At 40.2% G+C, this 28000-nt stretch overlaps 1 protein-coding gene across 1 annotated transcript; it reads right to left on the reverse strand.

Annotated features, from left to right (window-relative positions):
• Window positions 1-4: 4 nt before the first annotated feature.
• On the reverse strand, window positions 5-27993 carry MPP3 (MAGUK p55 scaffold protein 3). The gene is made up of 19 exons (XM_009096471.4): window positions 27893-27993; window positions 25011-25121; window positions 23556-23674; window positions 23013-23090; window positions 19913-19993; window positions 19270-19407; window positions 17997-18078; window positions 17113-17198; window positions 15613-15687; window positions 14118-14314; window positions 12062-12126; window positions 10914-10934; window positions 9224-9265; window positions 8100-8264; window positions 7211-7291; window positions 5717-5810; window positions 4863-4971; window positions 3448-3570; window positions 5-1617 (listed from the first exon to the last, which is right to left on the reverse strand). Exons 2-19 carry the CDS (start codon window positions 25033-25035, stop codon window positions 1438-1440), a joined length of 1761 nt encoding a protein of 586 aa, XP_009094719.1. The 5' UTR covers window positions 25036-25121; window positions 27893-27993; the 3' UTR covers window positions 5-1437.
• Between the last annotated feature and the right edge of the window lie 7 nt (window positions 27994-28000).

Genomic DNA, 28000 nt, shown 5'->3' on the forward strand with positions numbered 1-28000 from the left:
GGTCTGTAAGAAATGTGCTTTTAATATGCAACTTTTAGTTCTGCTAAATGTCATGGAACAAGAAGAACATTATCTGTTAAGATATAAGGTACACCAGAAGGTCTTGTTTAAAGGGCACAATACACAGGAAACACGTGAGAACAGGAACTAGTTACAGCTAACATGCACCTGTACAATGCTCTCCCCTGAATCCCCCAAGGATAAAGCACAGCTACTTCCAGAATCATCTCTGCAGCTTCCTAAGACCCACTCAAAAATACTCTATAGTCAAGGCTCAGATATACACAAGGTCCTCTAAGAGTTTTCTTCTTCAGGCTAAAGAGGTGCTCTGGAAACCTTTACCACATTTGGAACAGAAGAAATCATAAATGCTGGAAGAATGATGATTTTGACCTGTAGCTCCTCCTTTCAGTGCACAAATGCTGGAAGGATGGTGATTTTGACCTGTAGCTCCTCCTTTTAGTGCACAAATGCTGGAAGGATGGTGATTTTGACCTGTAGCTCCTCCTTTCAGTGCACAAATGCTGGAAGGATGGTGATTTTGACCTGTAGCTCCTCCTTTTAGTGCACAAATGCTGGAAGGATGGTGATTTTGACCTGTAGCTCCTCCTTTTAGTTCTCTTTTTGGTGTCAAGGCTGTGTCCAAGCAGGTAGCACAGGCAAAGGTGTTTTGCAGAAACAAAAACTTCTTAACTGTCCTGTTTTAGAACCATATGCAGTTTGCATGTAGACTATAAAAATCTGTGTTTAGGAGCTGGCCAGTCACACAGGGTCAGCATTTGTGACTGGGGAAGTGAGCATAAGCTGTGCATGAGAAGACAACACCTGTGACCTGTGCAAGACAATCTGGAGTACTGGGAAATGTGATGGATATAAAAACCCCTTCTCTAGCTGGCCTAGGTTTTAGTGCCTAATTAAGGATTTCCAATTAATGCTTCTGTGTGAAGGGAAGCATGTTGTGCTGGCCAGCTGAACTTGTTGAACCTCTCTCCAAAGAACACTTCCCACCCAGCTGAAGGAGCTTGTTCCCACGGGGGACTTTATTCTGAGGTTTTAAATCTTGCCCAGAATGTGTGGCCAAAGGACAAACCTTCCATCTTGTCAGTGTCTCAGCACAAAATGCTCTGGAAGTGTGGGAGCCACTGTGAAACACCACTGTAACAAAATGCACAATTTCCAGGCTAAAGCTCAGTAAAAGACTGGACTGGCTTATTTGGTCTGAGTATCAACTTCTAAATGACAGCTGCTATTCAACATTTTGACTCAGAAAGGCAGTGTCAGCTCGTGACTTTGTTTATTCTTTCCTCATACAGACTTTATTTATTGCCTTCTAGGTAAGACCAGCAGTTTTGAAGCAAATTCAATGTACTTCCCTTTTCTAATTCATGTATTTACAGAACATTTTTATACAGTCTTTCCCTCAAACATGGTAAGAAGCTATGACCTAACCCAGCTGACTGGCACCCAGAATGAATCCTTGTTCAGTTTATCTAACACACTTTTCAGCTCATTACATGCACTCTGCAGATCTTCTTTCACCAGTACAGTGTCAATTAAATGGCCATACTGCTCTTCAATGAATGCTGCTGAATTCAGAATTTCCTGCTGTTCTTCATCCTGCTGATCAACACAAGATGTTGGTATGAAATTTACAGCATGTCCTGGTTACTGGCATTTCAAAGTATGTATATATTATTTTTATACATGCTTTATTTTAAAGTATGCATATATTATTATATTTTATTATTTATACATATAATGTATAATATTATAATTTTTAAAGTATTATTATTTATTATATATTGTATATATAATATGTCTATATTTTGTTTATATTATTTATATATTTTTATTTTAATAATATGCTATATTATATAATATAGAATATTATAATATATAATATATAGTAATAAGGTGTATTATATAATATATATTATATATAATATATAATTATATTATATACTATGTATAATAGTATATAATTTTTACAGATATATAAAAGTCTATAGTATTTTAAAGCACAATGAGTCATTACTCTGAGAACATGTAACAAAAGCTGCTCCCATTAGGAAAAGGTATAGCAGATATTAAAACTGAGATCAAGGAGCAGAATGCCAAAGGCAGCTATTCCAAAAAATGCAAAGGGCCTCAAGGAAGGGGGAAAATATGTTACAGGAGGGACAGAAAATGGTGATGCTTCATTTTATGTAGTTTAACCCAAGGTATGGGAACCATAATCCTCAAATCTGAAAAGAAATGCTGCATACCCTGTCCCAGTTCAGTATTTTTGAGGGCTTACACAAAAACTTACCAAGTGAACTAAGTTCTGCAACACATAAATTTAGGTTCAGGTTTACAAACATCACCAAGCTGCAGCTGGTCCAGGTTTGATCCTCAAGCCATCCCCACACTGTTCTGTGTGTGCACCATTAAACACTGGCTGGCACTGGTGTGGGTGGCACTTTGGGGGTATAATAAAATCACCTTTGATGGGCTGCTCATCAGAAATGTAAAATCATTGTTGGTTTGTCTGAGTTCAGCAGCGACCTCCTGTCACTGTGATATTTTCTGGAAAATCCCTCTGCCAGGATCTTTTCTCCTGAGAAGCTGGGAAGCTTCAGCTTCTCCTTGCTTTGCTACTTTAGAATGTGATTTAGAGAATTGTTTACCCAGCACGTGAATTGTTTTAATTAATGACCAATCCCAGTCCAGCTGTGTTGGACTCTGAGTCAGTCACAAGATTTTATTATTCAATCCTTTCTAAGCTTCTGATGTCTCCTTTCTTTTTCTTTAGTGTAGTTTTAGTATATAATTTTCTTTTAATATAATATCTTAGTACAATAAATCAGCCTTCTGAGAACTTGAGTTGATTCTTGTCTCTCACCTGGTCCTGAAACCCACAACAATTAATAACCACAACCTCCCCTGCTGCAGCCTTGATGAAGTGCCCAGATCCATATGGAAGACTGGCACTTGGCTTGGTGTTACTTTAAAACTTTAAAGGAATCAAAAATTCCAATGTGAAGTTCTATCTGAAAGGCTCCAGGACCTACTTAGTGCCCCATTTTAACTCCTGTTATGGGAGAGGAGCTCTTTCATGGAACAGCTCTTTCACTTTGGGGGTAAAACAAAATCCCCTTTTGATGGGCTGCTCCTTTCTCATCAGAAATGTAAAATGATTGTTGGTTTACGTGAGTTCAGCTTCCCCTGCTGCAGCCTTGATGAAGTACCCAGATCCAATGGAAGACTGGCACTTGGCTTTGTGTTACTTTAAAACTTGAGTAATAAGGAATCAAAAATTCCAGTTTCTGAAGTTGCACCTGAAAGGCTCCAGGACCTACTTAGTGCCCCACTTTGACTCCTGTTATGGGAGAGGAGCTCTTTCAGTGCTAGCCCAAATTGTTCTTTCATGTCTAAAAAGAAGAGATCAGAAGTTGGAATACTCACAAGAGGGGATGAGATTTCTTCTGACGTGTGAGATTTTAAGACATGTTTTTTCTTTTCTGAAATGAGAGGCTTCACAAAGATAACATAAGGCTTAAACTCAGGAGTCCTCAAGTGCTTTACTGCCTGTGAACAGATGAGTTTTGTTATCAGACTTCTTTTAGCCACATGTCCACGAGACTCAAACTGGTTTCAGTGGTTTCACTGGTGCTGTGAAGTCCTGTTTCCTACACATCTGACCACAGCAATCTTTTGCTCTTCAAACAAAGGCTCATGCCAGAGTCCTGCCTAGCACACAAGGGTGCATGGAGCATGGCCTGAATAGCACTGGGATTCCAAGGGCCAAGGACATGGCAAAAAATACTGAGGAAAGTATAAAAACCCCTGAGTTCATGGGCAAGTTATGGCTTGCTTCACTAAGCAGCAAATTTAATGAAACAAATTTAATTCTTTGAACAACTGCTGGACAATCACTTGGCAGGCACTAAATCAAGAAATCTGATCTTAGCAGTCAGTTCTGTGAGATACCCTTGAATTTCAGGGCATCCTGAGAAACTGCCTTAGCACAAATTTTAAACTGCAATTTTAAACACTGCAAATTTTAAACACTGCAAATTTTAAACTTGGAATTCATCTGAGCTAGTACCACAAGCCTTCTCCTAGCCCAGTTAGAAAATCTGGATCAAATTTTCAAGTATTAACTCACAGCATGGGGGTATTAAGAGCTGGCACTGCTTACACTGCTCCTGTCCTGGGGTGATTCTGTATTCTGGGGTGTTACTGCATTCTCTATCTGCACCCAGAAATGGGTACTGCATCCTTGAGAGCCTACAAATGACAGCTTGGGGGGTCTGGGTGTGCATGGCCAGCAGTTTTAAAATCAGGACTAGAATGGAAAGAACAGCTTTGTTGTAAGGATTCTCTCTAGCACCTGAGCAGGCTGGGACAGGGATGCACACTGGTCCTACAGCAAGGGAAAAGTCCCACAGTGAGGATCACTAAAGAGACATCCAGGCTGTGCTGGATTAATCCCTTTTCTGACCCAGAGATGGGTAACTGAGAGGTGTTTTAAAAGCTTTTATTCCATTTTCAGTCTCATGTGAAGGGTGAGACAATACAGATGTTATAATTCACACCATCACAATCAGAAGCCAATATTTCCTAATTTCAATAAATTTTAAGTGTTTTTTGGCCTATCAGAGCATGCTGTAAATGCCTTAAAGCCAATCATCTCAAATGACCCCTCGTGGCTCCCACTGCAGTGCATCTTTCACAGTTCTATTTCTCTAATCTTATTTGCAGGGCATGTCCCAGGTGGACTGTAGGAACTGTGAGCACTGCACTGCATTCCCAAGAGTCCCATTCTGCTCAGGCAGCAGGAAATGATTTTTGCATTCTTTAAAAGGTGCAGAACTTACTTCAGGTACCACATCCACCAAACAAACCTTCTTTTTGGCCATCACAGACCGGATTGCCTCCAGACTTGTGCCATACAAATTTTCTTTGTACTCTCCGTGTTCCACAAATCTAAAAAGTCAATGCACTTTTAAATACCATCTACAAAAAAATATTAACAATATTTCACTTAGAACATTTGATAGCTGCTTCCTGAACTCAAAACAGTCAAAGAGGGAGGAAAGAGGCAGAGAACTGGGGGTGGGTGGGGAGGGATTTTATATTTTTTACTTTTTTTTTCCTTCCTTGCTTTGTAGCAATTCTTCATAAATCACTAACGGTTAATCAGCACTGCTGACAAAAAGGGGAAGAATGGATACTTTTCACAGCAAACAGAACAAAGCTGGCAAGGCAATGGGCTGCAATTCTCCCATCTTTTGGGAGCCTAGTAGAGATCTGAATTTGGAGAAAACATGTTCAGGTTCACAATGTCAGGTATAACCACAGGTTCAGTCTAGCACACACTTTCAAGGAGATTTGTGAATAAAACTTACCCATCATATTAAACAGACAGTGAGCAGCCCAACTAAGTGAATCTGTTACTTTCACTAGATTCCATTCTGACCAATCATTATGCAGATTATTTAAATTCTACCTCAGGATCCTCCTCCTGATGTTATTCCTAAATTGCTTCCAGCTAAATGTTGGAGTTTGCTCTAACAGTCCAGACTCTGTAAAGAGCTTTTTACTTAAAGGCTGAATCCTTCTAATACAGCTTGTCCAACCTGTCACCTGATTTTGGTATTCATGTGATGTAAAACAGAGCAAGCAATATTTTTAAATAGTCAGTTATACCAATATCTTAAAATGAACTCACTTGTTTTGCTGCACATCTGTCTCAAATGATTGCTTAGAAACAAAATTGTATTCGACTCCCTCTCTCTCATGACTTTTCCTTGACCTTGTTGTATCTAGAAGAGAAGGGAAGCAAGACATGGAGACACATCAGCCTTTGCAGATGTTTTCTCTGCTTAGTTCCAGTCACATTTTCCCAACTTCAAACAAAAAAAAACTTCAAAAAACTTCAAAACTTCAAAAAATTTACAGAGTGGCAAATTCAAATGAACAAAATATAAATCAGACCACAGAATTTTCTATTAAACTCAGTCTCAAATACTGTATTACCAAAAATGAAGTTGTTTTGCTTCCAGGAGTGCTGTAACTAACAAAAAAAAAAAAATTAGGAAGCATCTCTCTTACAGCTGGTAGATTTATCAGAGTATATCCTACAGAAAACAGTGTCACTTAATTGTTTGGAATTCTGGACTCTCATTTTCTTGGAAAGCTCAAGAATAAAACCAGGAATAGATAAAGTTATACTGAATTTACAGTAAGAATGTTGATGGCTGTTTGCCAAGGTATTGTGTGCATAATTATGTGAGTCCTTTGCTTTTGGTGTAATTTCTGTTTGTAATTGTTATTACTGTAGGAGAAGCTTTGATGATCATTCTACAAATCTGTGCCAGACTATAGAAGTGATGTCTGCTATTTTTTTGGTGTAGTTTAAATTCAAGTAGGAATTACTCACTTGAGTTCTTTTGCTAACTTACTGAAGTCTGCCTGAAAACCTTGTTTTAAAGGTTTTAAATAATATAGAAACATATATCTCAATGTTAGCTTCTTGGATTCAAAAAGTAGCTTGTTGGGGAATAAAAATAAGAATTGATTTTGTGTGTGTGTGTCTGATAATTCCTTTTTTTTTTTAATAAAATAATAACTCTAGCCACAAAGCCATGCTAGAATCACTAATTTCTCTATTACTCTGAACTGCTTGTTTGAATGGCTGAAAATCTTAAACAACACCTTAATGCTTAATCACCAACTTCAAATCTTGCCCAAATTTTGACTTGATTTATTGCTGTCTGCTTTTGTTTTTTAACTGCAGCTGTAATGCTGTTCTCAAGAAAAATCACCCTCTTTTAAACACACAATGTTCTGGCTGACTTTTAAGATACTATTTTATCACACCAGCTCTTTTTGCTAGTCACATTCCATTTTTTTCTTCCTGTATTCAGTTTTTTTTTTTTTAAAGACATTGAGAAAATGCAATCTGCCCACTCAGGAAAACACAAAAAACCCCACTGAGCTGATAGAATTCCAAAATGCAGATGTGCCAAGTTACATAATGATTTATTCACCTATTAAGGGCAAACATAGGATATTACAATGAGAAAAAAAAAAGTACTTCAGGAATATTCATATAATCAATAATCAGAACAGAAATGATCATTAGTGCAGATGGCAGGACATCCATTAGACAGCATTTATGGAATACAGATGTGACAAACACAAATCAGTGAATTTTACTCACGTGGAACTGCAACACCATACTCCTGGGGGTTCTCTGACACAACTTTTTGCTTGAGCTCACTTAACTTGGCCCCCAAACAACCTAATAAAATAAAATAAAACTGTCTGACAGGTTGCTGTGTGAAAGGAAATAATGCAGAAAATAAATCTATCAGTTTCACACAAAGAATATGATTCAGGAGTGTGCTTGAGGAAAGCTCATCATGAGAGAACTCATGACCTGCTCTGCCATACTCTGAAGATCATCAGGAACAAATTTAATTCTTTGAGCTGCTGGACAATCACCTGGCAGGCACTAAAATCTGATCTTAGCAGCCAGTTCTGTGAGAAACCCTTGAATTCTAGGGCATCCTGAGAAAGTGGCTTAGCACAAGGCTGATAAGCTGAAATGAAATTGCACACAAAATCTTGTTGGATAATCCTATCATCTGCCTCTTCATCAACAGTTCTGACAGCCCAAACACTGGAGTAAAAACCAAAGGGAAGTGAGTAAAAAAATGAGAAACAGCCCTCCATCATTATTTTTAGAAGGATTTGGTGAGTTTGATTAATTGTTTTGTTTTTAACTGTAATTTAAAATAAAAGAGAGAGTTGTGACAAGAACCAGAAAAACATTTTAAAAAACCCATGAGAACCACAAAAACCCCAAAATGAAACATGTAAGAAAAGCCTCTGGAAATGCAGGATAAGGGAAGAGGGAAAAATGTGAAAAACTTTTAAAATGTAATTTAAAATAAAAGAGTGACTTCTGACAAAAAACAGAAAAACATTTAAAAAACCCACCAGAACCACAAAAGCCCCAAACCAAACATGCAAGAAAAATCCCTGGAAGTGTAAGGTAAGTGAAGAGGGAAAAATGTGAAAAATTTTGAAAAAGCTGGGTACCTTACCAATCAAAACCACCAGCCTCTGCTGTTCACCAGGCTGTTGCTGATATTTTGTGACCTCTTCATATGTGAGGAACTCTGCTCCATCTGCCTGCTCTGCCTGCTTGCCTTCACTGCCACTGCTCTCCTTCTCCTTTCGACTCAACCTAAAGCTCCTGCGTAAACCAGCTGGGCACAAAAGAGAAAGATAAACCCAGATTTTCAAACTTCTTCAGCCTCAAGTTCTTGTCCTCAAATGGGAGTTATTCCCATATATTTTGTTTATAATCAAATCAGTGCAGATATGCTCAGATTGTAGGAGAAATCGGTAATAAAAGCTGCTCTCATTAGGAAAAGGTGGGGAAGATATTAAAGCTGAGATCAAGGAGCAGAATGTTACTGGCAGCTGTTCCAAAAAATGCAAAGGGCTCCAGGGAAGGGGGAAAATATGGACTGGGATAGAAACCCTAACATGCCATTGCATATGGGATAGAAACTCTAATGTATGGGACAGAAAACCTCCCATCCCATTGCATATGGGAGAGAAAACCTCACATATGGGATAAAAAACCTCACATCCCATTGAATATTGGATACAAAACCTCCCATCCCATTGAATATGGGATAGAAAACCTCACATATGGGATAAAAAACCTCACATCCCATTGAACATGGAGTAGAAAACCTCACATATGGGATAGAGACCCTAATATATGGGACAGAAAACCTCACATCCCATTGCATATGGGATAGAAAACCTCTTATCCCATTGAATATGGGACAGAAAACCTCACATATGGGATAGAAACCCTAATATACGGGGTAGAAAACCCATTGCATATGGGATAGAAACCCTAACATCCCATTGAATATGGGACAGAAAACCCAACACCCAACCTATAACAAAATCCCCCTCTCAAACCTGTAGCTGCCAATATTGGTTATGCCAAAGTCAGACCATGCCTCTTCACAGAGATAATTGAGATTATGAATGTGTGGAAGTTGATTTCAATAGTCCACTTTGATTTTTTTAATGTGGAGGTGGGTTTTTTTGGGGTTTTATTGGGGGTGGGTGTTTTGTTTTCATTTTGGGTCGGTTTTTTTGGGGTGGGTGTGCCAGGGAAGAAGTAAAGGGTTTGGTTACTCACCTATGTAGTGTCCATTGAAATATCCTTCACAGTCACAGTCTTCTGTAAATTCCAAAGCAAGGAAGTGAGGGGAGGGCACAGGGGAAAGGAGAGTGAGAGGGAGGAAGGAAATATCTTAGACAATGTGTGTGATACAAGCCTGGCTCATTGGTAAGGAAAGAAACTTTACATCCTGCATTGTTTGCAGGTACTTTTTAAACATAATCATTGCTAATACTAAAAAAATACTTCCATTGACTAGTGGTTTATATTTGAAAAAATCCTTGACTTTGATATTGAACTAGAGAATTTCATATCTTGGTATTTACAGTTCCCAGAGTTTATGCTTTGCAGCATTCATGACATTTGATGAGTGCTGCTGGTAAAAACATGAGACTCAGACTTCAGTAAAAAAGAAGACTCCACAAACACAGAGCTCTTTTTTTAAATTAAAAACTTTATAAATGAGTATGATTATGGAAGTACATTGCCTCTTCTGATATTTCATTATCATCTGGGCTTGACAAAAGAGCATCAGAAATTACAAGGATGAACTCTAACCCCCTTAATTTGACCAAGTTAAATTATCTTTATTTAAAAAAATTAAAGATTTGATGCTTTGGTCATATGCATGTATGTAAAATACCATGTTCAAAACCCCCAACCTCCTCAAATTACAACCACCTCCAAGGCCCTGAAGTGTGCACAACAAAACCATGACTCTTAGCTACAAAAAAATACTGATATCCTAAAAAAATACTGAGTTCTCAAACTTCCTGAAAGAGGGATGCCTAGTTAACATTTAGACACCTTCTAACATTTACAGAACTCCACTCATTTTGAGGTGGTGGTGTATGGGATAAAGCCAAAATATCCAGCACTGAAACCTTTAACCACAGGTGCCAGTCAAGAGAGGACTTTGGTTTTTAATGAATGATTGGAGTTTAAGAAATGAAGAGAATGTTAAGAAAAAACACAAATTAAGAAAAAACACAAATTAAGAAAAAATAGTAACAGCAATAAGGTCATAGCTAAGGTCAGAGCTGTTTTGTTTGTTTGTTTTCTGCTGTTCAGGCTCTTTCAGACTGTGTTTGACAGCTGCCCATGACTGCTACAATCTAATTACAGAATATGATCTGTACTTCCATCAAAGCTGATGGGATATTTCATACTTGGAATGTGAATATCAACAAGGAACTGTAATATGAAAAAAAACCCCACAGCACATGGAATTGAACAGAAAATACCTGATTTTTGGAAAAGCAGCTGGTACCTGACATATAAACTGCACAAGCCCAACCGAGTTGCTCATAATGAAAACAACACAGAAAACAATGAAGACAAATCAGGATTGACATGGGTGCCCTAAAAGGTTAAACCCCAATATTTCTTTATTTTTTAAATATACCAGATACAAAAACTGCATTTAACTTGCCAGTCTTTAACCTCACTCAGAAACCTCCAGAACACGTAAATACATCTCAGAACACAAATCTTTTCTCTTGAATCAGAAAAGCAAACTTGGAAGTCACCATTACTTAAGTCATCAACCTGAATTAGATTAGTTTAAATAATAATTCACAAAGAAAATGTTCTAGGAACAATATATCTACTGTTCCCTTTGGAATTGGAGAAAATTTTATTGGTTTTATTTTAGACAATACTTTGGTTGTTTATATTCAGACAGAAAGTGAGTTAGGAGAGCACCTACCTTTGTCAGAAGACTGATCATCTATAAGTTAGCATGAAAGGCAGAGTTGGGATGATATTAAAAGATGGACAAATAATTGAGCAAAATTAGAGCAAATGGAAAGGAAGGATCTGGTTTAATTTGCTTAACAGGCAAATTTCTATCTTAAAAAAAGTACTGCAATACAATACCCTCATCAAGTGATTAAAGAACTGTGGGCTGAAATGGAGTTGTTATAACCAGTGATCAGCTGAATTGTCTTGGAAACATCTGAGCTAGAGCTCAGGCAGCACTCCTCACTACATGGCTCCTCATCTGAGTGGAAACTCATTTGGAAAAGCTTCATTTAAACCAGTAATGCTATTTTATAACTTGATTGAGCATCTGCCCTCCTCATAGCATGAGAATATTTGTATCTCATCATGCAGCAAAGGCAGAAATTCACTTCTGGTACTCCAAGGGATTCCAGAATCCTTGCCTACACAAGGAGGGCAGGCCTTGCACAGTCCTGGCTGCACACAGCCACAGGCTTCCCCCCACATCAGCTGTGCTAAAATACCCAGGAGCAACAGAAACACCTTTTGGGGGAATTGTAACTCCTCCTGCTTTCCAGCACTTCCCAGCAATTTCCTCACAAACAGAGTTTTGTGAATAATTCAGTGACAGAGAGTGCAGAGCTGTAAACAACAACCACTCTAAAGTCTCCTTAACACCAACTCTGTGACATTAAGCCTGAAATATAGATTATATTTCCAGCTTCAGTGATTTTTATCCTCCTTAAAGCCACATTTATTTTCACATGAGTTTAGAGTAATTTAATGCACTCATAGATGAATTTCCAGAAGATGCCAATTTACCTAATTTCCAGATTAGGTTATTTTTGCAGCTTTCAAGTTTCAAACCATAGAAAAAGTGTGAGCAAATTTTAAGGCATGTAAATATTTCCTTGAGAGCAGGAAGAGAGGGACAGCAATGATTTTTGAAAACAATAGGCACTAACAACACTGGATAAAGCTCAAACCCAAACCCTCCTCCTCCCTTGTGTCCATGCATATTAAAAATATCAACCAGTGGCAAAATACACTCAAACACATCACTGTTGAAATAACAGACAAAGCTGAGAACTTAGTATCAATTAAAGCATCACTGATAGAACAGAACAGACTCACATAATGGTTTCTTCAGAGTTCTGGTGTTCTGCAGGGTGCCTGTTGTTCTCCTGTAGGTCAGTCGTCTGAATAGAAAAGAATTCTATTTTAGATATGGAAACTCAGAATTATAGAGAATTTATAGCATGGGAAATAAAGAATGATACAGTGCTTTTTCAAAAAAAAAGTTAAAATGTTTCTGATTCAATTATTTAAAAGGTTTTACTTAAAACTATGACAGTCTCAGATTGTTATCCAGATTACTCAGAGTGTTTTCTTTTCATTCCCTCCACTGGTAAGGGAATGAAAAGAAAATGTTAAAACATTTAAAGCTTTCATGTATCAGAGCACAGAAATCAGGAGTTTATCAATCTGGTTTTTTTTCTATTTCCCTTTTGCCCACATGGTATTTTTTGCAACATTAAGAAAACTAGATAACCTTAGTGCAAAGCAGCCATTGAGCTGTGCATAAGTAGAAATTATCCACCTTGTTCCAGATCAGTTTGAAGTTTTCTGTTATTTACTAGTAAACAAACCAAACACTGTGTGAAAATGTAAGAACAGAGCATCAAGCAAAATTTTTCTTAAGTGTTAAAATCACAAACCAGATCACATTTCCTATTTGCTCAACACCTCCCAAACACCAAAAACCCAACACCAAAACCACCCCAATAATCCAGCACAAAAATCCAACCCTCAAGAAATCCCTCTCTGCTGGCAACTGAAACCACAATTTCCTCCCAAATGTTTTTTTTTTCTTTGCAATATTTAAACAGACAAAAATGCTGCTCAGGCATTTCTACAGGAAACAGACACTGAAGGAGCTTCTATATTCTTTTTATTTGTACATCTTTTTACTTGTTTACAATGTTGAAACAATTTAAAAGACTGCAGTGCAGCATTTTATGACACATATGGATGCCCAGGAAGAAGGAAACAGCTGTAGAGGCAAAATTTGCCTCATGTTTCAAAGGAGCTTTCATGTAGTGGAGCCAAGTCCTCAATTATGGAAATGATGCAGGCCAGCAATAGCATCAGACCTGTTCAATTGTTAGATACTCTGTAACACCCACAATCCAAAGAAGACATTTATAATGATTTGCAGCAAGAATCTCAAAGTGAGACCAGTGGATTAAAACAGATTCCTTCTCAAACAGGATTTCTGTACTGCAAAGACAAGAACTGAGGGATATTTTGCTTTAGAAGGTGCAGGTATCTCGCTGTGAAAACAGAGAAACTTCAAGCTCTAGGAGGTAAATCCTCTCTTAGGAGCCAGAAAAAAGATCAGATCATAATATCTGTGCATAAACTCAAAAGAATTACAATAAATCAGTGGAAATACGAGGCTGTGAAATACAGTCACATAACCATAAGCCAAACTGGTTAAGAGACTCATATTGCACATTTCATTTCATCCATGTTTGTTTAGCAAGTGCTTGTGTCCTCATGCTACAAAGCATTAAGACAATAGCAAAATACTCAAAATAAGCTAGGAATTTTATTATATAACTGGAGAAGATGGAGCTTTTTAGCAGTTTCCCCTTAGCTGTATTTACCCTGGCATGACCATGCCTTTCATTTTCTGTGAAAAAAACCTGGCATTGTCACAGACATATTTGATGAAAAATCTTTTTGCTAGGATTTTTCTCCCAAGAAGCTGAGAGGCCTGAGAAAGGAAATGTAAACAATGATTATCTGTGCTGCTGTGGGATGCAACAGGTGCATCTTTGATTGGTCTCATGTGGTTGTTTTTAATTAATGGCCAATCCCAGTCCAGCTGTCTCAGACTCTCTGGTCAGTCACAAGATTTTATTATCATTCCATTCCATTCCTTTCAAGCCTTCTGATGAAATCCTTTCTTCTATTCTTTTAGTATAGTTTTAGTATATAATTTTCTTTTAATATAATATAGATCATAAAATAATAAATCAGCCATGAACCATGGAGTGAAGATTCTCATCTCCTCCCTCGTCCTGGGACCCCTGCAAACACCCCCACAGGCATAAAATCAATTTATCAATAGTGACACTGTATACAAGTGAAAGAAAAACAAATCCTGTAATCTTTGCTGACAAACCTTTCTTGGAACTGTTTTGAGGGGATCAAGCCTGCTCTGAGGTTGGTGTCCCCAACACGTTTGGCTTGCCACCAGGTGGGATCATCCTGGCTCACAACCTCCAGCACGTGGCGTCGTTTGAAGGGCAGCCCGGCCTCCTGGCAAGGAATGGCTCTGTCCTCCTTGGGGTTATAGCAGAAAAGTGCCCTCATAAACACCTGCAAGACAAAGGGAACATGTCATTTCTTCTTGTCCTATCTGGAATTTTAAAGGTCTCCTTTAAAAGGCTTTCCCAAGTGCTAATGCTGCTAATGACATATATTACTTTATTCCTCCTGCAAGCACTCAAAAATACAGACACCTGGCAGCTTATGCAGAAAAATAAATTAACTTTCCAAAATATACCCAGAATTGAGTATGGAACATGAGACCCAAAAGACCAAAGTTCCAAGAAACACAGATCATAATTTACATTAAGTACAAAATGCAATAAAGGAATTATGACTGTGTTCCCAGGGGTCCCAGGATGAGGGAAGAGATGAGAATCTTGACTCCATGTTTCAGAAGGCAGATTCATTATTTTATGATATATATTATATTAAAATATACTAAAAGAACAGCAGAAAGGATTTCTGCAGAAGGCTTAGCTAAGAATAGCAAAGGAATGAATAACAAAGGTTTGTTTCTGACCAAGACAGCCTGCACAGCTGGGCTGGGATTGGCCATTGATTGGAAACAACCAGATGAGACCAATCCCAGATCCACCTGCTGCATTCCACAGCAGCAGATAAGAATTGTTTACCCTTTGTTCCTGAGGCCTCTCAGCTTCTCAGGAGGGAAAAAATCCTAAGGAAAGTTTTTTTTCATAAAACATGTTAGTAACAGGAATGGTTGGAAAAAAAAATTAAGGAGAGGGAGAAAACAGTAAAAATGGATTTTTGGCAAAGTTGCCCAGTTGTAAAGACTGTCCTTAAAATGTTCCTTTAATGCATCAAATCTACTGTTTGACTTTGGATTTGTATCTTAACAGAAGAGCAGAACCACTTCAGAAAGTGATTTGTGGGATTCAAGGAGAAGTTCAGCAACCAAGAGCAGGGAGGCAGAGAGACTGGCAGAGGAATCTTGTGAGGGACCAGATGAGCAATCACTTCTTGCTGATCAGGTAGGGCAGGTGAAATGGGCTGATGGGGTCATGTGGGGAATGCAGCTCTGCTTGTGGAGAGCTCCATTTTCACTCGAGTGAGTGGCAAAATGCCCAGAGATAATGGACAGACTGCAGCTGCCATGGGGAGAGGAGACAGCAGGACACTCAATTTAATTACAGGTACCCAAAAGAAGAGGCAGGATTTCAGAAATGCTATAGAAGAACATGTGCCAAGATGGAGAAGAGAAGAGTCAAGAAGAGAAGGGGACTGCACAAAAAGCCCTCTGCTATCTTTGCAGCTCAATGAGGAGTCTGCAGGAGTGCTGCATTTCCAGAGGGGTGGAGATGTGCCTCAGTGCTGCAGCTGCATACCTTGCTCTCTTTGAGTCGATCCTCTTCTTTGATGGCTGGAATTATCTTCAGCGTTATTGACCCTTGAGACTGAGCCTGAGAAAAACAGAAATGGTTTTTTACTTTGAAAGCAGGACAAGGACACAATGCAGACTATCCAAGCTCCAGTTAATGAGCTAGCAGCTGTCTCCTCCTCAGAACTCTAACAGGCCAAGCTAATCCACTATTTAACTGCATTACAGAGAACATCAGGATGTTCCATAACTCCACAACAGTGGAGACATCCACAGTAAATACTTTGCTAAAACTTATTAGAACCTGCATTAAAATTCCTTTGTTTGCTTTTAGCAATTGCATTAATTTCTGGGCTCCAGTTCAGAGTACATAACATACTTCTGTGACTTGTAGTGCAACGACTTAACTTTTTGCAGACTAATCATTTTAAAGTGCTGCTTTGACAAATACTGCTGTGTTTTCTCCATAACTTGTTAGAATGAAATATAAGCATCTACAAAATAAACACCTACTTTCACTCTAGAAATCTTTGCTAGAAAATGACAATTATTAGTTATAGTAAACTAAAAAGCATGTTTAGGTCCTTCAGAAATCCAGAATGGGTTTATCTCAACTGTTTTAGATGCCTTGTTTGGCATGAGATGAACTGTGTTGTAGGGAAGCCTGCAGTTCTGCACAGATTAAAAAGTAAACACAAACATTTGTACCTTTTTTCCAAAAAATAAACCATGAAAAAGAAAGTGTTACACTTCAGGCATTAACTCACATGGGACATATGTAATTAGAAATTACAGGACAGATAAATAGCATCCCAAGATCCCCATAAATAAAACTTTACACACTATTTCAAAGTGGTTTTGACACCCCCTGCCCCCCAAGTTAAAGGCAGTCATTGGCATTATTTGGGATTATTTGATCTAAATTGAAATCAGGTGATGGAACTGACACATTACTGTGTCCCTAACTCCACTCCACACCAAGACAAGGGGGAACCACAGCACAAAAGGGAAATCAGAGATAAAGAAGCACAAGAGCTACACCACTTTCTACCAAGATTTGTGGGTGTTCATGTTAGAGAAGCTTGAAGCAAGAAATTTCTCATGTCACCAGGAATCTGCTGGTAAAGGACAGACTGACAGCTCCACTGAGCACACAGACAAGACTCTCTTCAGCCTCCCAACACACCAAATTATGGATCATCCCCTAGGAGTGTACTGGTAATTTGCAGCTTGTTTGCCATAAACAAAGCATTAAAGGGAAGTTCTTGACAGAGCAACATGTTAACTTTGTATTTGTATCTTACTTGGTACCAATCCAGTTCGCAGAAGTTTCTGAAGTCAAAAGGAGGAGACTAATCCACTGGGAGAAGAAAAACTCTTAATGCAAAGACAAGCAGGGATTGCATCTTTTAGCTCTATATTTTAAACTCATGGTTAAATTTCATCATCTACTGTAATTACTAGATCACCAAACAGAAAAGATCTTGAAATGAAAATCAGTGCAGACCAAAATCTGACTTATTTCTTCTGGTCGTTTGTGAAGCACAGAAATACCATTGACTTCTCTTAGTTCATCTCCAACATGGACAAGACCTGAAAAGATGGTAAGTAAATTAAAATAGGTCTAGAGACTGGAAAGCACTACTCCTCTGCTGTCCAGCCAAAGTCATCAGCACGTACTCCCTCTCCTCCCTCATCCACACTGATGGATTTAGTACCACAGCCAAGTGCCTTTGCTGGACATGTGCCTCAAAGTCTCCTGCCTTTACTCCTAATGGCACTTTTCTTTTCCATGCAGCACAGCCTCAAAGGAGAGCAGCATGCAGACAGGCAACTTGGGGCAAGGAACTCTGGAAAAACACTATTTGGATCAGTATTGAGTATGCAAAACTGGAATAGTTTCATGAGTGTGTCCAAATCTTATGAAGTCAGGAGACACCCAGGAATATAAAGGCAGGAATGACATGTCAGTCACCTGGCAGATCAATACTTCACACTCACAGAAAGAATGCTACACTGATTTTTTTTTAACAAGCCATGAAGAGACTCTACAACATTTAGTTTGCTTATCCAGTTCAATAAGAAATGTTGCACTTGCCATATATATAGCTACTGTTAACTGACATAAGAGAATTTCTCACTAAAGCAAACAGAAAGCAACACATGATACACTGAATAAACCAAGCTACCAGATTAAAAATTAAAAACATTCTTTGCAGTTTTCTAAAGCTCAAACATACTTCTTCCATCTCTGCTTTCATTTTTTCCTAATAAAAAGCAGATGTGATTAGATGAACAGATTACTGGTGAAACACAGAAATGCTTAGAGCATGCTCAGGAAACTTGAGAGGTTTCCAAATGCAATTCAGAAATGAACTAGTGCAATCATACCACTGCGATCAGCTGCACCACCCCTCATGATCCTTGCTACAATCACAGCTCCTGTGTGTTCATCTCTTCTGATGGTAGCTCCCTGAAATAAAACATACCCCCCACCCAAAAAAGGTAAGATATGTGCCCTGAATTCAGCAACCAGAGAAATAATGTATATGCTATTATGTCTTTTCAACAGGAATTAATTTATTCTGTGGATTTCCTCTTTCTCCTTGATGATTTCCACCATTACTCAAGTTTTGCCCATGCCAATTGATTATGAGAAGGTGCACCCACCTTCCTTTCTGCTGACTTTGATAAGTGCTTACACTTCCTGCATTACTGTGGTCATCAAAGTCACTCAAGTGTGCAAAACAGCTTATTGTAACAAATTCCTTCTCCTTTTCTGACTCTTTATACAATACAGTCTGTCACCCTGATTTTTTAAGATTTTCTAAGCCTACTGATGTTTACATTCTTGTAGCAAACTTTCTCACTTTCTGTAAATAACTTATTGTTCTGCATTCTTTTATGGAAGAGGAGAAATTTGATAGACTTGGTTTGTTCAGTGTCATTGGAGAGGTGGCACTGTCACCCTCCAATCCACTGTCACTTTTGGAAATCTATAAATGTTAGAGTCAGAAAATAAACTTCCCTTTTCTTCACCCTGAGAGCAGCAGTGTGTGCTCGTGTTGTTTTGTGTCCCACAGTGACAACAGTCAGCACTTTTATATGTAAAAACAACAAAAGCCAAGTAATTGGATTTTTTTCCTACCTCTGCTAGCAATGCAAAGCTTTAATCAGAAATTCAGTCACTGCTCCCTTCTGTGACACACAAAAAGCAGATTTCTTTCCCAATACAACTGTTTTTCCTTAGGGAATCAATTCTTCCATTTCCATTTGCATAAAATTAGGACCTTGACAATATAATGCTTATGTAGAGGTATCAAACATACTCTCACTGACTTCATGCAAGTGAACACATGAAGTCATTGCATGTTAGCTACAGTATCAAAAGAATTAATAGATATAATCAGCATAATTGCTTCAAGGTATACAATTCCCACCCTGTGTTTTCTGGCATTATAAACTATGCCCACAAAGCAGCTAAATGCAAAATTGTGAAGGTGCATTTATCATTTACTAAATTGGTTTTTATGTTACTTTATAAGCTTCAGAACACTACAAGTTTTTAAAGGCTGTTTGATGACATCTTCAAGTATCTCCTCCATGCTCCCAATAACACTCTTGCACCATAGAGTTTTATGACTAGAGATGATCTAATATGTACCAAGGGTTCTTTATTTTTCACTAGCCGAACAATTTTCACTGATTCCTCATCAAAATCATCATCAAAATTATCAGGCAGAGGTGGAAGAGCTGGGTCAAAGTTCTTCTGTGCTACAGTGTCATGTACTACAAGCATTGCCTGCATAAAGGAAATAAAAACCAGTCATGTAATGGAGTAATATTACAATTCCTATTCTCATGTTTCCAGTATTAGAGCAAAATGAAACCTCCCCCTCTGAACCCTCACCACAAATCCTCCAAAAAAGATTTAGCAATTACCTTACCCATCATGTAAACTATACACTGGTATGTGTCAATATTTAAAATAAATCCAGGCAACAACAAAAACCAGTATTTTGTGGAAAATGTAAAACAAAGTGGACCATGAAAAGCAAGAAGGTATCCTTCTTTTCTTTTCTTTTCTGGTCCCTCAGAAAACAGTAAGGAAGTAAGAATGGAAGACAGCACGGTGCATTATGCAGGAAAGCTGTCTCTTTTTAATTTCCTTCACATCTTAAAGTCTGTGCAGGAAATCCCAGTGGAAAAGAAGTTTGGAGGAGGCTTCTATGTAACTTTTCTGTTACAAAATGTTCTATTACAATTCTGCAAAGGCATTTCTTTAAGGTTCCCAATGTGGTTTTTACCCTGAGATGCGGTGTTGACAACAGCTGAAGCAGCTCTTTTTCTTCATTATTCACTGGTGCTGTCTGCAATTCTTCTATTACCTTTAAAATAAAAATTTACAACCTCAAAATTACAGGAGTCCACCAGACAAGATAATGTATTTACATTTCTGTTGAGTGTTTGCTAACATCTATCATCCATCAAAGCAGTGTGCACAGATCAGAACTGATCCCAGTCCACAGTGCATGAAACCTGAAAGAAACCAAAGTTTCTTTAGCTATTTTTATTAGATAGTACAGAAAACAGCATTAGGAATCAGAATCATAATCCCTAAACACACATTTTAAGAGTTACTCCATCAACAGAATTTCAGGAGTGAGTTCTGAAATTTTACATTCTATATGGAATACACAAATGATACCTGAAACAACACTTTTATTATTTGATAAAAGAATTTAAACTGTTCTGCAGTCATCTAGTATTACCTGTGTGGAACATGCAACATAAGTTCCCTTGTTCCCCTGCAAAACCTGGACACCAAAATATGCCCTGGACTCTCAGGCACTTTAAATGAAAGATGAGAGAAATAATGGAGGCACTTCTGCACTGGGCTGAGTGGGTGGGAGGAGAGAGAAGGCAGGGGAGGGAGGAGGAAGGGAAAATGGCTTGAGAAAAAAGAGATTTCCTTACCCTGTTAAGGGTTCTAAGCAGGGAAGTCATATAGCTCTATAAAAAACTTCTCTGCTATTCTGAAGATGGAAATTTTGTATGACTTGACAGGCAGCAACAATGAAACTGTTGTGGAGGTGGTTCAGTGTGTGTAGGAACAGGGATGGGGGGGGGGGTGCTGCATGTTAAGGGGGGCACTGGGATCTCCTGACTTTGAGAAGGGAAATATTCCAGCTCCCAAACCTTCCACTGCTCCTCCTATGCTATGGTAGAAAACAGCTGCATGTAAAGAGCCAGCAAATGCAGAATAAATTTCACTTCACAGGCACAGGGCATCGTGTCACACACAAACCTAAGACACAGCTCTGCTCTGTGAACAGACTGGGGCACAAACTGATTGAGAGCAGCCCTTAGGAGAGTGACCTGAGGATCCTGGTAGATGAAACATCAGACACAGGATAGCAATGTGTGCTTGCAGTCCAGAAAGACAACTGTATCCTAGCCTGCATGGAGAGAAGCAGGGCCAGCAGGTCAGGGGAGGTGATCCTGTCCCTCCTCCTGTCCCCACGAGACGTCCTCACCGAGAGGTCAGGGGAGGTGGTCCTGTCTCTTCTCCTGTCCCCATGAGACCCCCTCACCCAGAGGTCAGGGGAGGTGGTCCTGTCTCTTCTCCTGTCCCCATGAGACCCCCTCACCCAGAGGTCAGGGGAGGTGATCCTGTCCCTCCTCCTGTCCCCATGAGACCCCCTCACTCAGAGGTCAGGGGAGGTGGTCCTGTCCCTCCTCCTGTCCCCATGAGACCCCCTCACCCAGAGGTCAGGGGAGGTGGTCCTGTCCCTCCTCCTGTCCCCATGAGACCCCCTCACTCAGAGGTCAGGGGAGGTGGTCCTGTCCCTCCTCCTGTCCCCATGAAACCCCCTCACCCAGAGGTCAGGGGAGGTGATCCTGTCCCTCCTCCTGTCCCCATGAGACCCCCTCACCCAGAGGTCAGGGGAGGTGATCCTGTCCCTTCTCCTGTCCCCATGAGACCCCCTCAGCCAGAGGTCAGGGGAGGTGGTCCTGTCTCTCCTCCTGTCCCCATGAGACCCCTCAGCCAGAGGTCAGGGGAGGTGGTCCTGTCTCTCCTCCTGTCCCCATGAGACCCCCTCAGCCAGAGGTCAGGGGAGGTGATCCTGTCCCTCCTCCTGTCCCCATGAGACCCCCTCAGCCAGAGGTCAGGGGAGGTGGTCCTGTCTCTCCTCCTGTCCCCATGAGACCCCCTCAGCCAGAGCAGTGTCCAGTTCCAGAGTCCCCAGTGCACAGACCTGTTCTAGTGCATCCACAGGAGGATCACCAAAATGCTCACAGGGCTGGAACACCTCTCCTATGAGGAAAGGATGAGAGAGTTGGGATTGCTCAGCTTGGAGAAGAGAGGGCTTGGGGGAGACTTTACTGCTGTCATTCAGTGTGGAAGAGGTTTTACAGCAACTTCTGTGAGCCAGAGAGAAGTTTGATCAGAGGATCCATGTTTACCCCTGAGAGAATTTCCTACCCAGGTTGTTGACAGAGAAACCAAGAAAGAAAGAAGGATAAGAGAAACCTGAACTGCCTGTTCCAATGAGCACTTTGTTTGTCTCTGGTGACCAATGAGTAAAGTGTAAAATGATGGGTTTTATAAGTATGTATAAAAAGCATGCATGCCATAATAAAAACAGTTTAAAGCCTTCTGAAATGGAGTGTGTTGCTTTGTGTTGTCTCTGTCTCAACTACAACAACTCAGCACATAAAGGAGGCTTACAAGAGAGAGAAAAGCTCTTTACCAAGGCCTGTAGGGACAGGACACTGGGCAGCAGCTTTAAATGAAAGAGAGCAGATTGGCTATAAGGAAGAATTAGATTATCCATATTTAGAGTGGCTATAAGGAAGAATTTTTTTTATGATGAAGATGGTGAGATGCTAGAACATCTGCATGGTGAGATGCTGGAAACAAGGCTGCCAAGAGAAGTTTGGGATGCCCCAGCACTGGAAACGTTCAAAATCAGGATAAACAGGGCTGTGAGCAATCTGATCCAGGGAAAGCTGAGCTGCCTGTGGTACCTAGATGAGATCACCTTTCAAGGTCCCTCCAACTCAAACCAACAGCAGTGCCTGCCTGGGTTGTAAGGGTTTTAAGGCTGAATATAAGACTGAATGCTCAGCTGGGATAGTCTATTGTCAGGGCAGGGCCTCTCCCTCTTCCATCCATTCATAATATCCTTTCCTTCCTACCTGAACGTGTCCATCTTCAGATGACATTTAATGACTTGGTATTTTTGAGCTCTCATTTCCTTGATTAATCATGGCCAACAGATTACAAAGACAATTGAGGGAGATGACAAATATGTTCACATATAGCACAATTGCAAAGCTTTGATTTGTTAGAAAAGCAGGCATAAATAATAGGAAAATTAGGAGACAAGAATTTTTACTCACATCTTCAACTAATCCTGCTGCACTATGTAAAACAGGAGTTGGACTCTGTCTTTCATAATGACGGAGCTTCTCATGAATCTGAAAAAAATTATTCAGGGATATTTCTACAGAGAGATACAAAGCTTTCCAAATATACCAACAGTGGAATATTTTTCTATTTAAGGAATATAATTTATCTGAGATGTGTCAGAAAAATCATCTCTCTTAGGGTTATTTTTGTTTTGTTTAGGAGTCTTAGTTTTCTTTTTGCTCATGGTAGTTTCAGTCAAAAAATCTGTAAAGACTTTAGGAGCATAAGGGAAAAATTAAGCCATTTCACATTACTTTTTATCTATGGGGCACTGTATGTTCATTTTAGCAAGAAGAGCAGAAAAATTTATTTCTGAACAAAATATGCTAATTAATGTTTGTTCTTAAACATACATATGCTTTGGTCGGTACAGAATTCTTAAAAAAAAAAGTTTGGCAAAGTAAATGGTTGATAAATCCAGGGAACAGAGGAAAAGTAAACTGTAAGGAGAATGTGCATAAATAAACTTTTACCTTCATCAGGTAGCTGAGACTCCTTTCACTGAAGACATCCCTAAGGAATCCCATTTCCTCTTTATGATTTGAATCAGGTCTTAGCTGAGATGTCAAAAGGGCCAAAGTTTCGTGCAATCCTAAATTCAGATTCAGGACAGAACAAAAACATTGTACACAGGATTTCTCACTGGACCTTCTACTGCAGACTTAAAAGCCACTGCATTTATTTGGCTACCACACTGGTGATGATCAAATTTGCAGAGAGACTCATGTTTATCTTTTGTTTAGCCACCATTCCTTTTGCAGCACTCCCTCTGTAAGTGGCAAACACAGCATCACATTAAGGCAAAAGCTAACAAAGCAATATATATAGATTAAAAAATTATCTTTCACATTTCCCACTTCATGTTTATTATGCTTTGTTTCCAGAACCCTTTGTTTCCCTCTTACAAACTTTGAATTTTGTTACCACAGCAGACCCTCAAAATGACTGAATGACCTCCTTTAGCAGCTCTACTTCCCCAGCAGCTTTGCTCCCAAGTGTTCTCCTGCCCCTTCTACCTCTGAGGCACCTATAAAAGGCCAGGCCTGACCAGAGGAAGAAAGGACAGGAGCAGATTTCCATTGTGGTGGAATCAAAGCTTGTGGCTAGTTCTCTAAAAAGCATTTAAATCACCAATATCCCAATTTTGCAGCACACATGGCCAGACAAACACCAGATTTTCCCTGGTGAACCATGTCTGGGAACACAAGACCAAAACAAAACAGAAAATAAAAAAAGGTGGAGGGGGTTCAAATCTATTACTGTGACTATTCTCTCCATGAACCTTAGAGTGGATTTTGATCCAGGAGACTCAAACTCACTCCTGCTTTAACCCTAAGCATCATTTAATATCTACGACTTCCCCCTGGGCAGCATACTGGAGAAACTAGTAAAGTAGCTTTGAACAAAGTCACTTATTTTAAGTTAAAAGGAAGAATATTAACAAAGTTTACCAACCCCTGTTCATAAAATATTAAGAAATGACACAGCAAGCAGCAGATATACATGGGCTGATCTTTAACAAGCAGGTGTAGAAGGCACTGCTACACTGAGAGGTCCAACTTTGCCTACAGGAGCTTATCAGAATACACTCAGGTCTATCAGAATATATTCAAGTTTATCAGAATATACTCAGGTCTGTCAGAACATACTCAGGTCTGTCAGAAAATATTCAGGTCTGTCAGAATATATTCAGGTCTGTCAGAAGATATTCAGGTGCTCTAGGGTTATTAAGAAACAGTTTCCTGACAAACTTGATTAATTTTCACTTTTTACATTCCACCTTCTTTCTTGCAGATAATTGCTCAGAAACTCCAGTTGAATTCTCTTAATTCTCTTACATTTTACTCCAATTTGAATTCATTTTATGTGTGACACACCTATGGTAAGATTTCAGTCCCTGCTCTGTTGAAAGCATGCAGCTGAGTTACCTGAGTCTTCTGAAAGCACTGGCATGGCTCTGGTCTTACTCTCAGAGACAAATGTTCAACTTCAACCAAGAGGATTGTTTCTCCTTTCTGGACTGTGGTTCAGAGGCAGTCCTGAAATAAGCAAACATAATACCTAAGCTCAAGCATGCAAGAAAAATGTCAGGCATGTAAAAATAGCAATTTTTCGAGTTTTCAGTTTGACCTGGATCAAGCAGAGTTCTGCAGCCATTCTGCTATGCAAGTAACAATGTAAAATACCAGGTTATGTAATGAAATGTAAGTAAAATGAAAAATACTAGGTTATATAATAACCATATTGTGTCTGGCATAAAGCTGAGGCTGAAGAGAGAATCTCTCAAGATAAGTAGTTGAAACAGGTCTAAACTGTCTGAAAAACCAGAAGAGAGGTTTAAAAGCACTGGGAAATATCACCTGCAGAAACAAAGCATGCAGGAAGATGCCACACCACAAGACGTGCTGGGGCTTCCTAAAAGCTCATCTCCAAGAAATGCCCACATCCCTAATTCTGATGGGAACCATGCTACACTTACAGGCAGCTCCCTAAAGCTGGCAGGACTGGCACTCTGCCAACCTTGGTCTCAGGTACTAAGGATGTTATAAAAAATAAAGCTACTTCCACTGCTCAGAAACGGCTTTAGATTCTCTTGCCGATTCTTCTTGTCACTCAGAGCAAATTACTCCAGAGCATTTTTTTCCTTAATTTAAAAAAAAACCCAAACTGAATCTTTGCATATTATGCCAGTCCAAGATGACACATTGTGTTTCAGGGCACTTACAATCTTTTTCATGCCAATAAAATTCACTGGAGTAGTATTTATATAAAAATAAACTCCCATAACAGCACATATACTCCAACTCTTTGCTGAATACAAATAAGGATGCTCCTTGTGTTTCTATTTGTAGAGAAGTCTCTGATATTTTGGTTGCATGAATCAAGTTTGATGGTCTTCCAATTCAAATTTTCTTGACTAGCTGCCTGAAAATACCATAGTACTGCATGGCAAATTAGCATTTCCTTATTTAGAATTTTCTGGATTCCTGAGTTTCTCTACAACATAGTGAGATACTAGGCTCAACAGTCACCTGTGTTTTACACCCTGTATTTTCTACCACTTCCATTAATTAATCCATCTGGGCATCAAAACACAGCTGGAGTTCTCTAAATAAATTAACTGAGTGTTGAAATTTCACTCCAATCCATGGATTGTGCTCCAGTGCATTATACATACACTATACCTTCATTTTTATATACTATACCTTTATTTAAACACTCTTATAACCTATTCCTTAGAAGAAATAAACATTTCACTCACACACTTCATGCCAAAGAAATTTATGGGAAATTCATCCATCTGCTTTGGTTCCTTGACTATGGCATTTCATTTGACACATATTTAAACCCTATCAAATTATTAAGAAAGAACTTTAATTGAATGCTTCACCTTTGCAACAATGTGTGCTTCCTACAGTCAAACCTACTTAGCACCAAACCCCATGAAAAGCCAAGGTATTTTCCAGATTCTTAGTGAAAAAAAGCCCACCCAGGAACCTGAAAACACATTTCAGCATCTTAAAAACCTGACAGCCAACTCAGGAGCATCAGAATTACTTGAGTTAGGCACAGCAATCAAAATGGAGGCTTCCCCTAGAGGCATCTTCCATGCTCTGTAAAAATCCCGTTACACAGAACTGCCTGGAAAGAACACTCCAAAGAATGGAAAGCATTCCACAGCCAAGGCAGGCTCTCAGAGGTATTAAAGGCAGCCCCAGCGTGTGATATTTTGCAAGATAGGTCTCAAAAACATGAATCTGTCCTCTCATCAATAGGCTCAAATAAACTTTTCCTCTTTAAAAATACCTACCTAAACCTTAATTCATTTTTCTTGGCCAGCTGCTCCCAAGACTGAATGCCTGAAGCACCTTTCTTACCTAGAAATGGGGTTGTTAATATTTGGAAAGGGCTAAATAAACTCAACTGATGCTCGCCATGGGGTCAAAGCAGGAGATAAAACAGAACCTGGCATATCCCCATTAGTTTACAGAATAAACCTATTGTGGTTCACAGCCTAACACAACATAAAGCTTCTGTAATCCCGATTGTATCATTCAAAGCAGCAGCTGCTTTGAGAAATCACTTTAAACAGTTTAACATTTTACATGGCCCTAGCGATCAGGTCAGAGGACACATCACCATGCCAAGCGGGCCATAGGTGATAGCTGACAGCCACGCAGGATTTCCACTCCTGTCAAACCTGAGCGAAGCTGCCTCACGGGTACCTCCTCTAGCACGGACAAAGACACCTCTCTGGTGCTGAACGAAGCACAGACAAAACCGCACAACCCTGCTGGGCACCACAGGGCCGGACTTTTCCTCCGAGCCCTCCGGTGAGGGCACCCCCGGCCCGGCCGCGCTGGGCGCTCCGGGCTCAGCCGGGCAACCCCCGGGCGGCGTGGGGGGCCGGTGACACCGCACCGGCAACCCCGGCTAGGGCTGTCCCCCCCCGGAGAGCTTTGTGCGAGCTCCACCGAGCCGGAGGTGATACCTGCGGGCCCAGACCTCCTCACAGCCCCACCGCGTACGGAGCGAGGCTGCGCTCCGCACCGCACCGGAGATGGCCCTGCCTAAGCTGCTTCCCGAGCCCTGAGGCGAGCACGCTCCGGGCCCACATCCACCGGGGTGCCCTAACCCGGACCGAGCCCCCCGGCACACCCAACACACCCGCGGGTTCCCTCACGCCGGGCCGCGCCTCGAAGGCAGCACCGGAGCCCGGTCCGAAGGGCCGCAAAATGGCGCCGCCCCCGCCGCCTCAGCGGCCCCCGCGCCGCGCCCCGGGCCCGGCGCTGCCCCGGGCCGCCGTTACCTGCGGGAGCGGCCCGGGCTGGGCTCCTGCGGCGCTGGAGGCTGCCCCGGCCGGCCGCGGAGCTCCCCGCAGCCTGCTGCGCACCTCGCTCATGCGCCCTCAGAGCCG

This window comes from Serinus canaria, chromosome 27 (assembly GCF_022539315.1).
Source record: "Serinus canaria isolate serCan28SL12 chromosome 27, serCan2020, whole genome shotgun sequence".
NCBI lineage: Eukaryota > Metazoa > Chordata > Aves > Passeriformes > Fringillidae > Serinus > Serinus canaria.

Coding starts and splice junctions, on each gene's coding strand:
- MPP3 (XM_009096471.4), bottom strand. CDS start 25,035: ATGCCAGTGCTTTCAGAAGACTCAG. Junction 18,079..19,269: donor TGAAAAATAAAGAACCCTTG/GTACATATTAGA, acceptor GTTTTATTTCAG/GGAGCTACCATCAGAAGAGA. Junction 12,127..14,117: donor TCAAAACAGTTCCAAGAAAG/GTTTGTCAGCAA, acceptor TTTTCTATTCAG/ACGACTGACCTACAGGAGAA.